The sequence below is a fragment of the Xiphophorus maculatus genome, chromosome 14 (genome assembly GCF_002775205.1).
Source record: "Xiphophorus maculatus strain JP 163 A chromosome 14, X_maculatus-5.0-male, whole genome shotgun sequence".
In the NCBI taxonomy this organism is placed as follows: domain Eukaryota; kingdom Metazoa; phylum Chordata; class Actinopteri; order Cyprinodontiformes; family Poeciliidae; genus Xiphophorus; species Xiphophorus maculatus.
The window spans coordinates 8,897,112-8,916,959 of NC_036456.1; the positions used below are offsets into that span (position 1 = coordinate 8,897,112).

At 37.5% G+C, this 19,848-nt stretch overlaps 1 protein-coding gene across 1 annotated transcript; it reads right to left on the reverse strand.

Moving 5' to 3' along the window:
- Window positions 1-8,066: 8,066 nt before the first annotated feature.
- LOC111611054 lies at window positions 8,067-18,768 on the reverse strand. Its single transcript, XM_023346674.1, has 12 exons — window positions 18,732-18,768; window positions 15,422-15,556; window positions 13,638-13,895; window positions 12,845-13,153; window positions 11,920-12,186; window positions 10,527-10,778; window positions 9,606-9,731; window positions 9,472-9,487; window positions 9,294-9,385; window positions 8,725-8,775; window positions 8,473-8,527; window positions 8,067-8,122 (listed from the first exon to the last, which is right to left on the reverse strand). The coding sequence occupies exons 1-11, from the start codon at window positions 18,766-18,768 to the stop codon at window positions 8,478-8,480; spliced, it is 1,593 nt and encodes a 530-aa protein (XP_023202442.1). The 3' UTR covers window positions 8,067-8,122; window positions 8,473-8,477.
- Between the last annotated feature and the right edge of the window lie 1,080 nt (window positions 18,769-19,848).

The window sequence follows — 19,848 nt, forward strand, 5'->3', positions numbered from 1 at the left end:
AGTCCTACCGGGCCTTTTTGGCCTGTGGGACTCCGGAATCAGCTGATGGGTACTGGCGGGCGAAGCGGCATGCGGCTCAGGTGGTTGCTGAGGCAAAAACTCGGGCATGGGAGGAATTTGGAGAGGCCATGGAGAAAGACTTCCGCACGGCTTCGAGGCGATTCTGGTCCACCATCCGGCGTCTCGGGGGGGAGGGTGCAGTACGGCACCAACACTGTTTATAGTGGGGATGGTGTGCTGCTGACCTCGACTCGGGACGTTGTGGGCCGGTGGGCAGAGTACTTCGAAGACCTCCTCAATCCCACCAACATGCCTTCCATTGAGGAAGCTGAGCCTGGGGACTCTGGGTTGGGCTCTCCAATCTCTGGGAACGAGGTCACCGAGGTAGTTAAAAAGCTCCTGGCAAGCTCCTGGCAAGGCTCCGGGGGTGGCTGAGATCTGCCCGGAGTTCCTTAAGGCTCTGGATGTTGTAGGGTTGTGTTGGCTGACGCGACTCTGCAATATCGCATGGACATCGGGGGCAGTTCCCCTGGATTGGCAGACTGGGGTGGTGGTCCCCCTGTTCAAAAAGGGGGACTGGAGGGTGTGCTCTAATTATGGAGGGGTCACAAGTGTGGAACACTGGACCAGCTCTACACCCTCGGCAGGGTCCTGGAGGGTGCATGGGAGTTCGCCCAACCGGTCTACATGTGTTTTGTGGACTTGGAGAAGGCATTCGACCGTGTCCCTCGGGGAGGCCTGTGGGGGGTTCTCCGGGAGTATGGGGTACCAGGCCCTTTGATACGGGCTGTCAGGTCCCTGTATGACCGGTGTCAGAGTCTGGTCTGCATTGCCGGCAGTAAGTCGGGTTCGTTTCCGGTGAGAGTTGGACTCTGCCAGGGCTGCCCTTTGTCACCGATTCTGTTCATCACTTTCATGGACAGAATTTCTAGGCGCATCCAAGGTGTTGAGGGGATCCGATTTGGTGACCTTAGGATCTCATCTCTGCTTTTTGCAGATGATGTGGTCCTTCTGGCTTCATCAGGTGGTGATCTGCAGCTCTCGCTGGAGCGGTTCGCAGCCAAGTGTGAAGCGGCCGGGATGGGGATCAGTGCCTCCAAATCCGAGGCCATGGTCTTGAGCCGGAAAAGGGTAGAGTGCCTTCTCCGGGTCAGGGGGGGTTGTCCTGCCCCAAGTGGAGGAGTTCAAGTATCTCGGGATCTTGTTCACGAATGGGGGAAGAAGGGAGCGGGAGATCGACAGGCGGACTGGCGCAGCGTCTGCCGTCAAGCGGGCGCTGTACCGGTCCATCGTGGTGAAGAGAGAGCTGAGCCAAAAAGCGAAGCTCTCAATTTACCGGTCGATCTACGTTCCCACCCTCATCTATGGTCACGAGCTTTGGATCATGACCGAAAGAACAAGATCGCGGATACAAGCGGCCGAAATGGGTTTTCTCCGTAGGGTGGCTGGGCTCTCCCTTAGATATAGGGTGAAGAAGCTCAGTCATCCGGGAGGGACTCAGAGTAGAGCCGCTGCTCCTTCACATCGAGAGGAGCCAGTTGAGGTGGCTCGGACATCTGGTCAGGATGCCTCCTGGACGCCTCCCTGGTGAGGTGTTCCAGGCACGTCCCACCGGGAGGAGGCCCCGGGGAAGACCCAGGACACGCTGGAGGGACTATGTCTCTCGGCTGGCCTGGGAACGCCTCGGGATTCCCCTGGAAGAGCTGGAAGAAGTGGCCGGGGAGAGGGAAGTCTGGGCCTCCCCGGATAAGCGGAAGAAGATGGATGGATGGATGTTGAGCTTGATGATGGATGTGTGAGATGTTCTGCTGCCGTTTCCACCACAGCCAATCAGACTGGATGGAGCAGGTTCATGTGAAGCAGCAGAATCCTGCAGACACACAAGTTTTCTTCCTGGATGGATCAGCAGACATTCAGCCATTTCCTGGAACTCTGACAGAAATCACTACTTAATAGCACCATCTGCTGGCTACTATCTGTAAGCACAAGCCACTGACAGAAGAAGTCTGGTGGGATTTTTTTCCCCCCACCAAGATTCACAGATTAAATACTGTAAATAATGTTCACTGCTATTATCAGGACATAAAGTAAAACACACTTTCCTTGTTTTTGTGTTTTTGTTTTTGTCTGTTTTTTATTGTTAATATATTACTTTTCATAACTGAAAATTGCATTTTAATTGATTTTGTATCAGATATTGCATCTCCAACTGCTACTCTACTGTTTTAATTTTGCAACTCTTTAAAAATAACAATTTGGAAAAAAATGCATTGATGTTTGTTTTATTTTCCTCCTGATACTTAAAACCTCAAAAGAGCAAAAAACCAAAACTCCTTTCATTAAAGCACTTAGCTTTTTTTTTTTTTTTAATTAGTTTTCGGTCATCTATTATTTCTTAAAGCAGCATGCAGGTTTGACAATCTATAAAAACAGAACAAATCCTGAACAAATAATAATAAATTAACACACTGTGATAATTGGAGCTGTTTGTCATTTTTGCTGTTTCCTCCACAGCCCAAACACACTGGATGGATCAGGTTCATGTGAAGCAGCAGAATCCTGCAGACACACAAGTTTTATTCCTGCATCACATTATTGAACTGACGGCCAGTTTCTGAACCGATAACTTGGAAAACTATGACTTAATGTCACCATCTGCTGGCCACTTGCTGTAAACACAAGTCACGGACAGAGCACAGCATGTATTTTTGGGAATGAATCATTTAAATAATGTTTTTTGCAGAGCAAGGCATTTATGTGTGGCCTATGTGGATCTGGTGGCTTCTCTTGGTGCAGAAATGAACGACAAGGAGCTCAATCTGGCATCAGTTGTTTTCTTTAATTCTCCATCTGCATTTCACACATGGGCACTGAGGTAAAGTCAGTCTCTAGCATGAAAGAAACTCCTCGACAGTGATCCTCATGGTTCTGCGGATTACCCATAATACAGTAACCAAAATAAAATAATTGAAAATTACAGTGATCGCATAGTGGATTTGGTTTACATCAAAGCAACAATCAGTGATTGTCCTTTTTAAAGAAAGTAAAGCAATTAATTAAAATGCTCTGAAAAAAAAGAACCTGGAGCTACAGCTGCAACGTGAAGTTCCAAGTCTTGACTTTTTCTCCGTGGCTTTGGTCGAGAGCTGTGACGTCCGTGACACAGCCCAGCTACTCATATTCGTCCGTGGGATAACGCCAGACTTCAAGATTATGGAGGAGCTAGCAGCTATGCAGTCTTTAAAAGGGTCGACGAAAGGGAGCGATTTCTTTACGGAGGTAAGTACGTGAGTGGACAAGTTGGGACTGAAATGGGACAAATTGGCAGGTGTTACCACAGACAGTTGTCCAAATCTTACAGGAAAAATGTTGGACTTTTAAAACGTATGCAGCATAAAATGAGTGAAATTGACCCAGATCAGAAATGGGTATTTTTACACTGTATTATACACCAACATGCGTTGTGTAAATCAGTGCTAAAATGTAACCATGTTATTGATGTTGTTACTAAAATAGTAAACTTCATCAGGGTGCGGGCACTGAATCACAGAGTTTGTCACACTTCTGGAGGAGCATGAGACTGAACCTAGTGACATTGGCCACCACACTTCAGTCAGATGGCTCAGCCTGGGCAAAATGCTAAAAAGAGTCTGGGACCTGAAAGCACAGATTCGAGAGTTTTGTGAGACGAAAGGCAAAGACATCCCAGAGCTTTCTGGATGAAAGATTTTGCATTTGCTGTTGATGTGACTGCCTTGATGAACAAACTGAACACCAAGCTGCAAGGCAAGGGCTTCTTTGTACATGAAATGCACAGCCTGGTGAAGGCTTTCATGAGAAAGATAGTTTCTTTCAAGACAACTTGAGAGCAACACTCTCACTCACATTCAGACCCTGAAAGAAGTCACACCGTCACCTGATCACCTATGGAGGTACTCAGCCATGCTAGGAGCATTGCATGATGAGTTTTCAAGGCGCTTTGAGGATCTCAGTACAATGGAGGGTGAAATGCACATTATTTCCTTTCCCTTTACCTTCAGTGTGGATGATGCATCCAGTGATGTTCAGCTGGAACTCATTAAATTGCAGTCTGATGCAGTACTAGCCGAGAACTTTAAGACAGGATCTCTGCTGGATTTCTACTCTTCTCTCAAAGAGGAGAACTTTCCTAACATTAGGACACATGCTCAGAAGATGTTTGTTCTCTTTGGCTCTACCTACATTTGCAAACAAACATTTTCAGTGATGAAATTTACAAAATCCAGATATAGGTCCTCTCTCACTGATGATCTTCTGTCAGCTGTGCTTTGCATCTCCACTTCAGACCGTCAACCTGACTTTGATGCACTTGTTAAAGCCCAGGAGAGATTAGATTTCTCTTACTGAACAAGGAAAAAGAAACACCAAATGAGGTGGTTAGACCACAAATGCAGTGAACTGGGACACTTTATCTGGAAGCCTTTTTCTCAAAATCACAGTTCAGTGACAGTTCAATATGTTGTTTCTTGCTTAATGTTCAGAGCACAAAGACAATGTTGAGATGTCTTTAAAATGATCAGAACTTTTACATAACTTTCCACTATATATGAAACTCAAATGTGTTTGGGAGTGAATGTGACGGAAAATGTTCACTAATATGAGTCACAAATAGTAGAAATGTTAACATTTTGTCTACCATTGTTTTGATAATTTTGTGTGAATAAATTACATTTTTTGGAAGGCAACCTCATTTTGTCATTGTATAAGTTTAACATATACTAGACTTGTCCGCTTGTCAAAACAATGCTATTTACTGCTTTTTGATATAAAGAAATACAATAAATATTATGCAGAATCTAGTTCAGCCTTTCGGCCAGACCCTCCACAATATTTTCTATTTCTTATGCGGCCGTATGGAAAAAATAATTGCCCACCCCTGCCTTAGTGTAATGTCCAGCGCACACTACACGATCTTAGAGTTGTCGGCCCATTTTCAAAACCTGACAGATCACACATTAGCCGACAGAAATCCTACTTATAAGGGTTCGATCGGGTTCGTTCCTTGTGTCCAACAATGGGCACCAAATAATGGCTACAAGTCCAGTGAACTAGTTTTAAAACTACGTAATAATCAATGCGTTACTACAATCTACCTGCAATGCATGTGGCCAGTGTCAGTCCTGACTGAATGAAAATCATTAGAACCTATTTACGTCACGTTAACCAAGAACAGCTGAAAAGTTACCCAGTTTATCAACTGCAGTAGCAATTTCGCTCCAACTCCTCCCCTTGTCATTTCTTTATTCTTTGCATAAAATGTTGAATAAACATTAATGTTGTTTCCACATATCATCTCTAATGTCCTGGACTTCGGGTTGCGCCGTTTGCTGTCAGCTGTTTGGGATTCCCCTCCGTAATTTCCCCTCAGAAAACACTGAGGAGAATCCCCGTTTTCTGATTGGCTACCTGTCACATTCAACAGTCGGGGAAAACCCTAGATTTGGATCGGAGCGGCAACGACGATCTACTGTAATACACCACACACTACAGGATGATTGGTTATGAAATCGCAAGCCACAATCTTAGAGAACGGCCAAAGTTCTAAGATTGTCATAAGAGGAAAATCGGGGCAAAAAATCGTGTAGTGTGAACTATTGCATCAGGTAGTCGATGTGCCCATCTTCTCTATTTAAATCTAATTATTACTGAAGGGCAACATAATATACAGACTTCATAATCTGCACTCTTTTGGTTAAATGCAGTATTTATTTCCACTTTGGCTTTATGTTGTTTAGTTTTTAATTTAAGTACATTTTTTGTTAATGGAGACTGAGAATCCATTTTATTTTTGTTTTTGGTTGTTTTGTTTATTTTGTCTGTCAGTTCCAGTGTTTAGTGTTCTTTTGAAAATAAAGTGTATCTAACTTTGGCAGGAAATCACATGTCATTCCATTATGTCATTTCCATTAAATCAGTGTAAAAAGGTCTTCAAACAATATTATCATTTATCGCAATAATGTTTGAGACAATTAATCGCTCAGCAAAATTTGTTATCGTGACAGGCCTAATTGTATCCTATATGCTAGTGGTAGTAAAAGCAACAAAATGTAGTATGCATTGGATTTAAGAGGGAATACACACACAGATATTAATGAAATACTAATAATTCCAATTGCTAAATATGAAATTTATACTAGGTAAGTTTTTCTCGCCTGAGAATGTGGATCAGTACTGGGCTGATTCTGTGCCTTTAAATAATTTTAACAGCTCCTGGAGAAGTTTCACATACTTAAGTAGTTGAGGTAAAAATAATGTGTGTTTTAGCCACATAAAATATTATGCGAAGCAGCAAACAATATATCACCAACTACAGCTAAGATTAGCTCACTGATAGAGCAATGCAGTAGCCAAGTAGTCTGATGTAAAAGCATTTTGCTAGACAAAGTCAAACATTGGGAAGTTTTAATAATTGTTATAAAATGTTAAACACATGTTTATGTAGCAAGTGTGTAAAACTGGTTATATTTCACCTCAAATCCATCCTCATTACCTGTGTATATTTGTTTTTCTTAGTTTTTGAATTGTATTTTATTTTGGCGGAGAAGCTTTTATTTTCTTGTTTCCTGTCTCCTCCTCATATCCTGTGTGTTCGCGCTGCCCTCCTCAGTTCTCCCCACTGGGGAGAGGTAAGCGTACAAAGCTGTCGTCTGTTGTGTATTAAAGTATTCAAAATGTCCTTAAAAGTATGTTTGCCAAACTCACAAGTTGTTACATGTTGTTCCCCAACTGTTTTATGTTTAGCGCAGCACTGTACTGGGTACTTAATTCCCACGTTAATAACATTTATTGAGTTTACCGTGCCAATGTGGTCATTTTTGTTCTTTTGATTGGTTAAGGTGTGTGTGGGAAAGCCAGAGCCCAAGAACTGGAGTGCTGAAATATTCTTGTTTTAAACAGGTATGTGAGTTGCTTCAAAATGTTATCTGAATGTTAGATTAATGTATTTCGTATATTTTCATATTATAATGGAAAATCCTTTTTGTTATTAATTCAGTTTGAATTATAAAATATTGTAACTAATGGGCAGATTATTTTTGTTTGGGTCTTATTTTAATTGTCTTGACATTTTACTTTATTATTTATGAATGTCTGAGAGAATTTTGGTTGGTTTTAACACAGTCCTGTATGAGTTCGCGCCAAGCTGCGCTGGGGAGAGGTGTGTGTGGGAAAGCCAGAGCCCAAGAACTGGAGTGCTGAAATATTCTTGTTTTAAACAGAATAAACCTGCCCTACTGCTGCAATACACCCCGGTGTCCTCGTCTGCTGGTTCCCTTTGCCAATTACACACAATGCAGAGTACATACAGCAGATGAGTCGGATGAGAGCGGCTACATTTATAAGCCAAAAAAACCCAAACAAACAAACAAAAAACAACTAATTAATATATAAGGCCAACAACGAAAATAAACTCATTTAAAGTTAAAGCACAGTTTCACACAAATACAAAGATGCTAGCATAAATGTTTGGCTGTTGAACTGGAACATTCGAGGTTGCTTTAAGATAATTTTCCATTAGTAGCTCCACTAATATTTTTGATAAACATTACATTACCAAGACACATAAAAACATACCTTTATCTCGGCTTTTTTCTATTCTTCCTCTTTCTTTCCTTTGTCCCTGAAAGCTAAGTCCTTTTTGCGCCATTGTTTTGCTAACTTATCTTCCACTGGTTCACTGCACATTACAGGCAGCTCATATTACCGGTGAAGCGTGACCCACTGTGGCCAGTAGGGGGCACCCAAGAGCAATTTATTATTATTATTATTATTATCTTGACTGTAGATTATTATTTTTATTATTATTATTATTATTATTATTATTATTATTATTATTATTATTATTATTATTATTATTATTATTTTCTTGTTATCAAATATGTTATTGTATTAAAAAAATCACAAGTTTATAAGGAAATTGTGTGTTTTTGTTAATGTAATCACATAGAAATCATTAATAAAGAAAATGAATCACTTCCACTTACAGGGCCCCCTAGCAGCCCGGGGCCCTAAGCAGACAATCAGCTTGCCTTGCCTTTGCCTTGGACCAACCCTGCTGGAGAACCAACCATCACATTCCTCTTTCCTGTCAATTGAGAAATAATTTGAGTCACATATTAATCAGCATCAAAAATTATATAAGACGAATCTGACAGTTGAACATGTTCAAAGATAAAATCATATGTTTGATTCTAATTCAGTGATTTACTTTAAATCTCCTGTAAAATAACATATCAGGTCAATAGACTGATACAATTAAAATCATCATTAAAATAATCTAAAATTAATATTTTGAATAATAAAATATTAATTTGAATGCAGAATCAAACCAACTTTTATAGCAATTTCCTTTGTTCAGGTTACTAAATTTAGTTAATACTTTATGTCTATTATGTAGATATTAATCATCTGAACCACATGTTGAGCTGCAGTTACCTGGGTTAGCAATTAGCATAGTCAGTATCTTCTGCTGGATGATGAATCTTCTCTGCTGAGATAGAAGAAAATTAATGTTGAGAAAAATCTTTAAATCATCTTAACTTTTGTATTTCATATGTTGTTATTGGTATTTACGTTCTATATTTGTATATTTAATGTGTTTCAATTTATCTTCATCAGAGATATTTCAGTATTTTTATCATCTTTCTGTCATCAGTGTCTTTAGCTGCTATAAAACATTTACTTTACCGTTTCCTGAGGCTCTGCTGAGTTGGATTGTCTCATAGAGGGAAGTGTCACCTAAAGACAATAAAACAAGGTTAAAGTTCAAATGAGTGAAAATTAATAAAATTATCACATCAATTTAAAACAAAGTAGATGTTCTAATAGTTTATGTTTTAATCTGTTTGATCAGTTTAATATCTTTCCTGACAATATGTTAATATTTGTTTCCAGTGTGAATTTTCTTCATTTCATGATTTCATGTTTTAACTTTATATAATGATAGACTGTTGAAGAATACTAACTATTGATCAATACTATTTAATTTTTTTTTGCCAAACAACATTAATGTAGAAATGTGATTCACTCTGTGTTTATTTGTTTTCTTTGTTCATAAAATCATTATTAGAAAAAGTAAAATTATCTTAACTATCATGGGGCAGAAAGTATTTTGCAGTTCCCATTTCCCACCGCTTGGTGGCAGCAAAGAATGTATTTTAATCACAAAAGTCATGTGTTTTCAGTTCACATATCTGGAAACTATAAAGTGATTAAACATTCCAGTTAATCATAAAGATGTTTAATGTGAGACGAACCATGAAGCAGAGAACTGTAAACAGAACCGTCATTCTGGGTCACTTCATGATTTGTAGCTGAGGCTGGATTGATGCTCTCTGGTTGATTCAATCTGAAAATAATAAAAGACATAAATGCATTAATGGAAGTAATTATTTGATGCATGATTAGAAAGAGAGAACAAATGTTTTTACTGACCTGTTACTGCTTAAATCTGCAGGGAAAAAAGATATTTAATGATTCAAGTTAAAACTTTAGAATGAACTTGAAACATTTTAACAAATAAAGTGTTTGACTGAATATGATCTAATGTGATCATTAAAAAGTTTCACCTTTGGACCGTCTGCAGCGCCACAACAAGAGAAGGAGAATAATGAGAATAATGAGAACGATTCCAACAACTGGTCCAATGATCAACATGACAGGAAATGAAGAACTGACAGGACTGGATACAGTTACTGGAAATAAACATTAAAAATGAATAAATATTAAATAGCATCAGATTGCATGTCAGTATTATTTGTTTTGTAAAAATGTGATTTCAAACTTGAACGAAGATAAAAATCTTCAGTACATATTCATAAACATTATTGGTCTTCACCTTGCTCCTAAATTAAAGTTTAATTATTGTTAGGTGAAATGTGTATATATATATTATCATATATTTGTTGTTTCATTTATAACAATAGTGTTACTTATATGATGTTCCGTCTTATATGCCTTTATTGTTTTTTTTTCCTTCAGCATAAAGAATGTTTCTGTATTGTTTGATTTAGTTTATTTCCTTTTTACAAGAGGGCTTCCCTGAAGAGAACCGGGCTCACAGGGTTTATTACTCAGCAGGAACTTCTTCTTCCTTTGAACTGTTAGATAGCTGTAGAACCGTCGCCTTGAAGATGTACGACTTGTTCTGTTTTTACTCTGTGTCTTAATGCAAGATAACATGTGTTTAGTTAGTGATTGTCATTAGCACTGCAACTAAGTAATGAAGTGTTTTGTCCCCAACCCTTAGAGTTGCAGTGTTCTCTGTGATAGGGACTCTGAAAGTAATAAAAAGAGAGGAGCGGACAAATGTGTTTCAGAGCGGTTGGAGATTTGTAACTGTAAACACATCTCTGTCCGTTCTCCTCACGAGATCAAAAGAATCCAACTCTCTTGTCTTTTCTGTGTTTGTTCAATTTGTCTTTAATAGGTGTCAAACCTGACAATTATATTAATGAATAAAATGAACCAAATATTTTAATCCTCCTCACCTCTAACAGACATCCAGCTCCTTGGTGACTCTTTTCCTGAATGTTGACATTTGTAGAAACCTTCATCTGACTTTGACACTGCAGAGATATTCAGCTCCTCTCTGTTGTCATTATTGATGAGTTTATTATTATGATAGAAAATCACATTGGAGAGAAGATTTTGTTTTTTATATCTGCAGCTCAGAGTAACAGGATCTCCCTCAGTCACAGGATGAACAGGGCTCACCAGGATAATAACATCATGATTATAATCTGTAAAACAATCAGAGAAAATTCAGTTCAGGAACATTTCTTTAACCTGTGTCAATAATTTAAAGTGTAATGTTATTTTTTTCTAGACAGCAAAGTCTGTGTGATCAAATAAAATATATATATATCACTTATGAGACACACACACGTATTTATATGTGTCCGTAGTTTTCTAGATACAAGCGCTGAACAAGAATGTGTGTGTGTTGAACTCTGTGTGGTGCGGAGCAGGAGACGCAGGGGAGCCGTATCTGATGGGGAAACGCGGATCGACGTAACACCACCGCAACACGCAAACGTCCCAATTGACTCTCACAGCGTTGTAGTTCCACATGACAGGATTTGTTGCTGCGCGTTTATGCAGTGTGAAGGAAAAAGGTGATCAGCTGCACATGCAGGCTGCAAAGTGAGATACATGTTTTTGGTTTTGGTGGTCAGCAACAAGAGACAGTGATCAGCGATCACCGATCATACACTTTGTCACAGAAATCGGCCGATTGTCATTGCCGATCGATCGGTACACCTCTAGTATTTAGTCATTGCTGTATTTTTTACTAGAAAAGGTCGTCCATCTTCTCCTGAATTCTGATAAAATAGTTGATCTTTGTGGTCTTCTTCCACTTTATCTCATCATATCCTCTAGTCTTTGTTAACCTCAGCTTGAAAGGTAAACAGATCTGTGCTTCTTCAGGAAATGACTTAATTTGGTTAAAGCCTAAAAAAAAAACAGTTTAAGGAAATTTTTGAAAACAGTTTAGACAATAGAGGGAAAAAAACAACATAACCATAAAAGCATATGTTTCCTGGAATTATGTCTTTAGGCCAAAAAGGGACACAGTCTTTAAAATGACATAATCTGATTATTTGAGTTTATCTTTGTATAAGCTATACAGCAATCCACTGGAAACCATTTACATGATGGGTGATCAATTTTACATTTTAATCTGAATGAATTTTAAACAGTGAGCAAAACAAAAAACAAAAAAATAAACTATCTGATACCATAATGGAAGAAAAATGGCACAAAAATCCTACATAACAGATTATTTTGTGATTTAACCTCAGTTTATGCTATGATATTTACAATATTTAATATAATTTCAATGTTTAAAGAAAGAAAAACAAATAATAAACCAGATCTTACCGTGTACAGTGATGTTGACTGCGTTGCTAAACTCTCCAGATTTTGACTCACACCAGAACACTCCATCCCTATAATAGTACGGGTTAATGGTACATGTAGATCCAGTCATTGTCCCCCAGTAGGAGCAGTCTGACAGTCCGTCTCGTTCTGTAAACCTCATCACTCTCCACTCAGCAGAGTTTCCCTCACAGCTCAGAGACACAGAGTCAGATCTGAAGTGTTGAACTCTGTCAGGATTCACTGAGAGAGAAGCTGCTGGACGAGGATCTGAAAACAAGACAGGATTTCATCTGAGAACAGAAACATCTTTAAAATGTTTCATTAAAATGGTTTGTTTCTATAGTAATAAAGATTACAGGAAACATTTATTTCTTCTTTAAAACTTTCCAAATATTTCATCAAAGTACAAAATATTTGCAAATATTGGATGTATTTTAACAAAAGTACAAAACAATAACAGATTCCCTCTGGTTTACACATTTCTTTAAGATACAGTATTTTGCTTGTTTTCTTATTGTTTTATTTTAAATGAAATAAACTACCAAAGCAGAAATAATTATTTCATTTTTTACAAACTCACATTGGATTTTAACTGTGAATGTTTATCAGCATTTCCTGATCAATGTTTTTATCTTCAAACTTTAACATTTATTGTCTGGATTTGTCAAAAGTCTTCACAAAGTGAATTTTTTACCACATATTTCATTCAAGTTACACATAAAACAAATACAAACATTACAGTAAGAATCCAGGGTTATTCATGCTTATTATCCTACATTATGAATAATCCAACAGTTTATATTTTTATTTCAAATGTCATGTTAATTTCCAACATCTTAAAAAAAATCTAAATAAAGTAAATGTTGTTATCAGGATAAAAACCTCAAGTTATTTTTATTGAGGTGAAAGACAGAAATAAACTGACCTGCAGACCAGATAAACTTTGGTTCACTGTAATAAGTGTAAAACTTTGGTTCTCCTCTTCCTGCTCTGCACACAAATCCTGCTGTGTGAGTCGATCCATTAATGATGAAGGAGTTCTGCTCAGTCCCATTGGTGCTGCCAGGCAACAGCTCATAGCTGTAGTATCTGCGGGGTGGATCAGGAACAGCTTTATACCAGAAGAACCTCCATCCTTCTGATTGATGCTTTAAACCCTCACAGCTCAGAGTCACTGGGGCTCCAGGATTCGGCCATGATGGAGACACAGAGAGGACAGGCTGAGGGGGAAACGCTGGAGAGAGATTTGAAACTGGGTCAAACATTTGTCCTGAACATCTCTCATCTTTTCCTTTTAATTCTTTTTAAGGGTTATTATTCTATCAGATGTATTTAAATCAAAGTACAAAAAAATAACAGATTCCTTCTGGTCGAAATTTTTCTTTTACATTCTGTATTATTGTTTTTTTAATTATTATTTTAAACTTAATCTAAATTCACATTGCATTCTTAAATGTTGAGTTTCAATTCAACTCCCCAGTTACACTTATTGATATAAGCTGTTAACTTTTTTAAAAACTTTGATCAAGGTTTCTCTGGACTTTCTGAGGGGCATCAATATCAACTATCAATACATTATTAAAAATACACATGGTAGCAAATTTAATCTAGTTTTGGATTAAAAAAAAGAAGAAATATTTTCTGTTTAATTTAGTTCCTGCAAAAAGGGAAATAAATACAAAGCATTTTCAGGTTGAGTTGAGGTCAGTCTGACTCACATATCACAGTCAGTCTGACAGCATCACTCCACTCTGTTAGCTCAAAGTTTCTGTTTCCTCTACAGCTGTAATCTCCACTGTGGTAATGAGTAGCTGATATGATGCTGTATTCACTGGATGATGGAGAGTTTCCATTGGTTGATCTCCATTCATACGTCCACTCAGTTCCTCCCTGAATCTCACATCTCAGAGTGACTTTCTCTCCTCTGTAGATCTGAGACCAGTTGGGTTGCAGAATCAAACTGGGTTTATTGGGAGCTAAAGAAATAAATATCTGGTTAGCAGTTTACCACAACAGTCCAGAGTAAAATTTAAGTGTTAATTTAACACTTTCCCTGAGAGAAGCTACTTTCTAAAATCACTTAAAAAGTATCAATGTTTCTTCCAAACTGTCCAGCAGCTCCTTTAAGATTAGTTTTTATTTTATTTAATAAGAACCTTTCAAAATAAAATGACATCAGCCTCTCTTGTAGCAAAGCAGAAAGAAATTAAGAGTGGGTTTCAGATTTTTAAATGCTGCTTGGTTGTTTATGGTTTTTAATATTAGTTATTAATAACTAACTAGTATTAGTTAGTTAACCTGTGTTAAACATGTATTTTATAACATAACTAAAATATGCTTCACCTATACCAATATGAAACAATGATTCAATCAGGGAAAAAAATTACAAGCATCAATGGCTGCAGATCAGTGTTATGCCATCATTATGGGCTAACACAGCAAAATGGCTGCTAGAAACAATTTCTGATTCCTTTTGTGGGTCTCTATCAGCTACGACCTAAACAGAGCCTAGTGTGTCACTTCCTTTGACCTTAGCTCTGCGCGTCTGTGCACTATGTGTGTGTGTGGGTGCGTGTGTGTCTGTATACGAGCATGCAGGCAGCTAAAAGAGATAGAAGAAAACAGAGAATTATTTATTCCCAACTAGTTTCATAAAGTAGATAGTGTTTGTGTGGATGGAGAGCAGCCATCCACACAAACAGAAAATCTGTGGACATTCCTGCTATCTGAAGAAAAAGTGACTTTATGCTAAATACTAAAAACTGCTAAACAAAAGGATGCTAAAAACATCCTCAGTGTTTGATCACACAGTTTATTTAGATGGACTAAATCGGCCACATATTCCTATTAAAACAAGTTCTGTTTATAGAACAAGCAAACCTAAATTTCCAGATATTATATCTCAAATCCTCATTATCTGAATCTATATTAGATGCATGAAATCATATAAATTTAATTGGAATATTCAAGATGGATATTTTAGAAAATCTATATTATATGTCTTTTAATTGTGCTTCATCAATAAAGTTTTCAGTTTTCTCACTTATAACATCTTTATCTAAATATCTAGACTATACTGCAAGAGAGTCCTATCAGCTCCTGGTAGAGCAGCAGAAAGCAGTGATTCTGTTCAGTTTGCTGCAGACCAACTCAAAACAAATCACAACGTGTTAAAGAAAACTAGTCATCTCTGTTTCTACACTGACACATGTAGTCTTCACTGCTGGAATCAGAAACTCAGACAGTCCAGTCTTTACTGTCTGTCTTCTGTATTATTGACCCAGATCTCCTCCATTCACACGTCCACTCAGTGGTTTCTCCTCCCTGGACCTCACATGTCAGAGTGATCGACTCACCACTGAACATCTGAGGCCAGTTTGGTTGTCGAGTCACAAAAACCTTGTTGGAAACTGTTTATCAAATGTGAGCAGAAACATAAAATCAGAGAAAAAAAAAGGATTTTGTAGATTTGGTTTCGGACACTTTTCAAGAAGGAACTCACAGGTTGTTTCAATGGTAACGTCATGGCTTAGAAGGCTGGTGAAGACAGGATTTCCTCTCTTTCCATCACACCTGTAGATTCCTCCTTGTGTCACAGTGATTTCTCTGTTGTCTTCTTTATTTGTTGTGATTTCAGCTTCAGGTGTGTCTGATGTCCGTCTGAACCATCTGTACTTCCATCCAGCAGAGGGCTCCACTGAGCAGCTCAGTGTCACACTGCCCCCTACTGGTATGGTTGTTGAACCTGCTGTCAATGTGGCCGTGGGTCTGTCTGCTGTTAATAGAAACAAAAATAAGTACATCTTACAACAAAAGACTTGAAATAATGTATTTTTCTAGGCTGAAAGTAAATATATGTTCATAGTATAATATGACTGTTTATATTTATTTACTCATAAAATCAAATCAATGTTATTTTTACATAATTAAGTTAACGAGGCAATTAAAACAATAAGTTTGTTTTTTGTCCACAAAATCTCCAGTGGTTGGTTCTCAAGTTAAACATTTTTTATTGGTTTTGTTGTGTTTTGTGACCGACTTCATTTTGCATCAAGAAAAGAAATCATAAAGGCAGTAATGCTGCCAGTAAGATGATTAGATCAACCTTGTGTATAAAAATAAATAAATAAATAAAATATCTGAAATTAAGTAGAGTAAAAATATGGATATACTTTGTCAAAGTTATCCTCCATTGGTTAATATGTGATTTAAAATACTTTAGGCTTACCTGAAACAGTGACAGTATTACTGCAGTTTGTTTGATTTGAGCTCCTCCTACGACCACAGCACTGATATTCACCACTATGAAGAAATAACGTGCTGCTTTTATGTGGTATGTAGGACAGATGTGATTTATTATTAATGTTCAGCTTGTATTCCCAGTCAGAATCTTCTCCTTCATTCATGTCGCATCTAAAGGTAACAAACTCTCCAGAATAAAAAGTCGACCAGTTGGGCTCAAAAGTCAGCACAGCATCTAAAGCAGAACCAACATTTAGTTCATTTCTTTTCTAGTTAACAATCACTGACAAAACACAAAAAGAGTGAAAATACAAAAACACAGTAAGATGTGAAATACAGGAGTAAAGATGAGCAGGGCCGTGAAGAGACTTTTGGAGGGCCCCAAGGCCCCGAAGTTAAAATGGGGCACTTTGAACAAGATCTTAAAACATCCTACAACAACATAGCAACAGTAAATATTAATCAACATTAAATATTAACCAAAAATCTAATATTTATTTGATCATACTGTTTGTAGAATCAAACTGGGTTAATTGGGATCTAGTTTGTGTTTGTTTAAAAAATCACAATGAAGTCAGACTTTGTTAGCAAATTAGAACATAATTAAAAGTTGGTTTAAAATTCTTGGGCAATAATATAGATGATAAATACCAGGTTAAATTTAAAATTATATTAGCATTTTGATCAAATTGAGATATATTGAAATGATCAGGGAAAATATGAATTTAATTCAGAAATTAATTGACAAGGTAATACAGCAGCAGCTGAGTGATTGTTGTTGGAGCTTTTTAAATGCTGCTTGGTTGTTTATGGTTTCAATATTAGTTATTAATAACTAACTAGTTAGATAACACAGCTTAACTAACTGTGTTAGTTACTAACACATAGTTCATAACATAACAAAAATATGCTTCACCTATACCAATATGAAACAATGATCCACTCAGGAAAAAATTACAAGCATCAATGGCTGCAGATCAGTGTTATGCCATCATTATGGGCTAACACAGCAAAATGGCCGCTAGCAACAATTTCTGATTCCTTTTGTGGGTCTCTATCAGCTACGACCTAAACAGAGCCTAGTGTGTCACTTCCTTTGACCTTAGCTCTGCGCGTCTGTGCACTATGTGTGATTGTGTGTATGTGTATATGAGCATACAGGCAGCTAAAAGAGACAGAGGAAAACAAACAAGTTTCATAAAGTAGACAGTGTTTGTGTGGATGGAGGGCGGCCACACACAGTTTATCAGTCTCAGTCTGTGGACTTTCCTGCTCTCTGTATTAAAACTGACGGCTTACTTACATGGACTAAATCGGCCACATATTCCTATTAAAACAAGTTCTATTTATAGATCAAGCAAACCTAAATTTCCAGATATTATATCTGAAATTCTCATTATCTGAATCTATATTAGATGCATGAAATCATATGAATTTAATTGGAATATTTTAGATGGATATTTTAGAAAATCTATATTATATGTCTTTTAATTGTGCTTCATCAATAAAGTTTTCAGTTTTGTCACTTATAACATCTTCATCTAAATATCTAGACTATACTGCAAGAGAGTCCTATCTGCTCCTGGTAGAGCAGCAGAAAGCAGAAGCAAAAGTATTTGGTTTCGGACACTTTTCAAGAAGGAACTCACAGGTTGTTTCAATGGTAACGTAATGGCTTGGAAGGCTGTTGAAGGCAGGATTTCCTCTCTTTCCATCACACCTGTAGATTCCTCCTTGTGTCACAGTAATTTCTCTGTTGTCTTCATTATTTGTTGTGATTTCAGCTTCAGGAGTGTCTGATGTCCGCCTGAACCATCTGTACTTCCATCCAGCAGAGGTCTCCACTGAGCAGCTCAGTGTCACACTGCCCCCTACTGGTATGGTTGTTGAACCTGCTGTCAATGTGGCCGTGGGTGTGTCTGCTGTTAATAGAAACAAAATAGGTACATAAACAGTATACGATAAAGAAAAAAAAAAGTGGAGGTACATTATTAAAATAAAGATTAAAAACTACCTTGAGTTTGTCCATAGCAGAGAAATGTGCTCAGCACTGAAATAGAGGTTGAAATCTTATTAACATTATAAACATTAAGCACTACAGAAGTTAAGATAAAATAAAAGTCTGTCCCATCCACAAATTCACCGTTGACTCTGTTGTTCTGTTTAACAAATGCATCCATTTCCTTTGAAGACAACATTCAGGATTATTTTTGTTTTGTCAGAAAAAGTCACAGTTAGTTAATTTTGTGAATTATGAGACTAAACTGCACTTCGAATACTTGACACCCTGACTTTGACGTTTTCAGGCTTTCAACACAAAATTCACAATAAATGTAGTTTCCAATTCAAGTTTGTGCCGTTTGTAATAATCAGCACCTTTTGGATCATATTGCCGTGTTGCTGCGATGATCAAATCAGTGGACGATCAAATATTTAAAGGAGAAAGGAAACTACGACAACAGGAAAGAAGCGCAATAGAAAGCTTGCTTTTGTAATTAAATATTAATCTCAATTTGCTTGAAATATTTTCCTCCATTTTCACCATCCAAACACAGAAGGTAATTACTTACACAAGAAGCCCAGCACAGAAACCGAGATGCTCTCCATCCTCGCTTCAAGGCGGTTTTACCACTTTGGTCAATTTGATATTTTTTTTATTAGGGGACAAATTGCAAATGCTTTAAATAAACAGATCACCTCAGACTTAACACCTCAGACTGAGGTCATTAGGTCTTAATTTACTAACACTGACATCACTGTGTGCTTTGTTTCTGCTACAAACCGCCGGGACTTTTCCTGTCCACTGACGAGAAGGTCGGGTTAAAATAAGACAAACGTTTCACGCATCTGTGGCAATAAGTGAATAAATAAAAGTGGACAAACAAAACACAGATGTTAAATGTAAGCAGGTATTCTCTTCTTTTAGACTTTGGAGAAATTCAGTTTTATGAAGCTTACATAAGAATTTAAAGTCTCTTTATTTTTGATCTTCTGATCGTTTATTTGAAATCTGACCTGAGGATGAATTTCTCACTCCAGGAACAACTGGAAGCAAAAACATCAATGATTTTCCACTTTTTTCCAACAGATTCAATTGTAACATTTAGATAAAGTTGAATTAGTTGTTTCGAGCAAAAACAGCATGTGGTTTCTAGAGCATGGGAAACCAACTGAGGAACTATTTTTATAATTACCTTTAGTCTCTAAAATACAAGTGACACAATGATCTCACCTGTCACATAAGACCACAGGTGGAAACAGAGGCAGATAAGAGATCAGTGACACTGGGAAAGATGTGAAGTAGTTCTGCATTTAGAAAGGTGCAAAAAGCTAAAAAAATGATTCGCGTAAGAACCACTTGTGCTCTTTAGATTCAGCGCTTACGGTCCAACGAAAGCACCAGGGTCAGTGTGACCTTCTATGGAAGTGGAAAAATGGCAAAAAATGTTACAGAAATTCTGAAAAAGCAGGTGCAGTTATGGAAGAAAAAAAGTAAAGACACAAATCAACTTTGAACATACAGTATATGTACAGTGAGCAGATACCATAAGAAAACAGGTATTAATTTACCATTATAAATTTCATGGTAAATTAATAATTTATTTATCACTAAAGAAGGGTTTGGTGAATGCGCATATGAAACTGATGGGTTCGGTACCTCAAAAAAGGTTAAGAACCACTGGCTTA

Excerpts from the sequence above, each read along its gene's own strand:
- LOC111611054 (XM_023346674.1), bottom strand. The coding sequence starts at position 18,768 with ATGGAGAGCATCTCGGTTTCTGTGCTGGGCTTCTTGT. Across the intron at positions 13,154-13,637 it reads TGTCAGACTGACTGTGATAT|CGTTTCCCCCTCAGCCTGTC; the intron begins GTGAGTCAGACT and ends ATCTCTCTCCAG. Across the intron at positions 9,732-10,526 it reads GAGCTGGATGTCTGTTAGAG|TAACTGTATCCAGTCCTGTC; the intron begins GTGAGGAGGATT and ends GTTTATTTCCAG.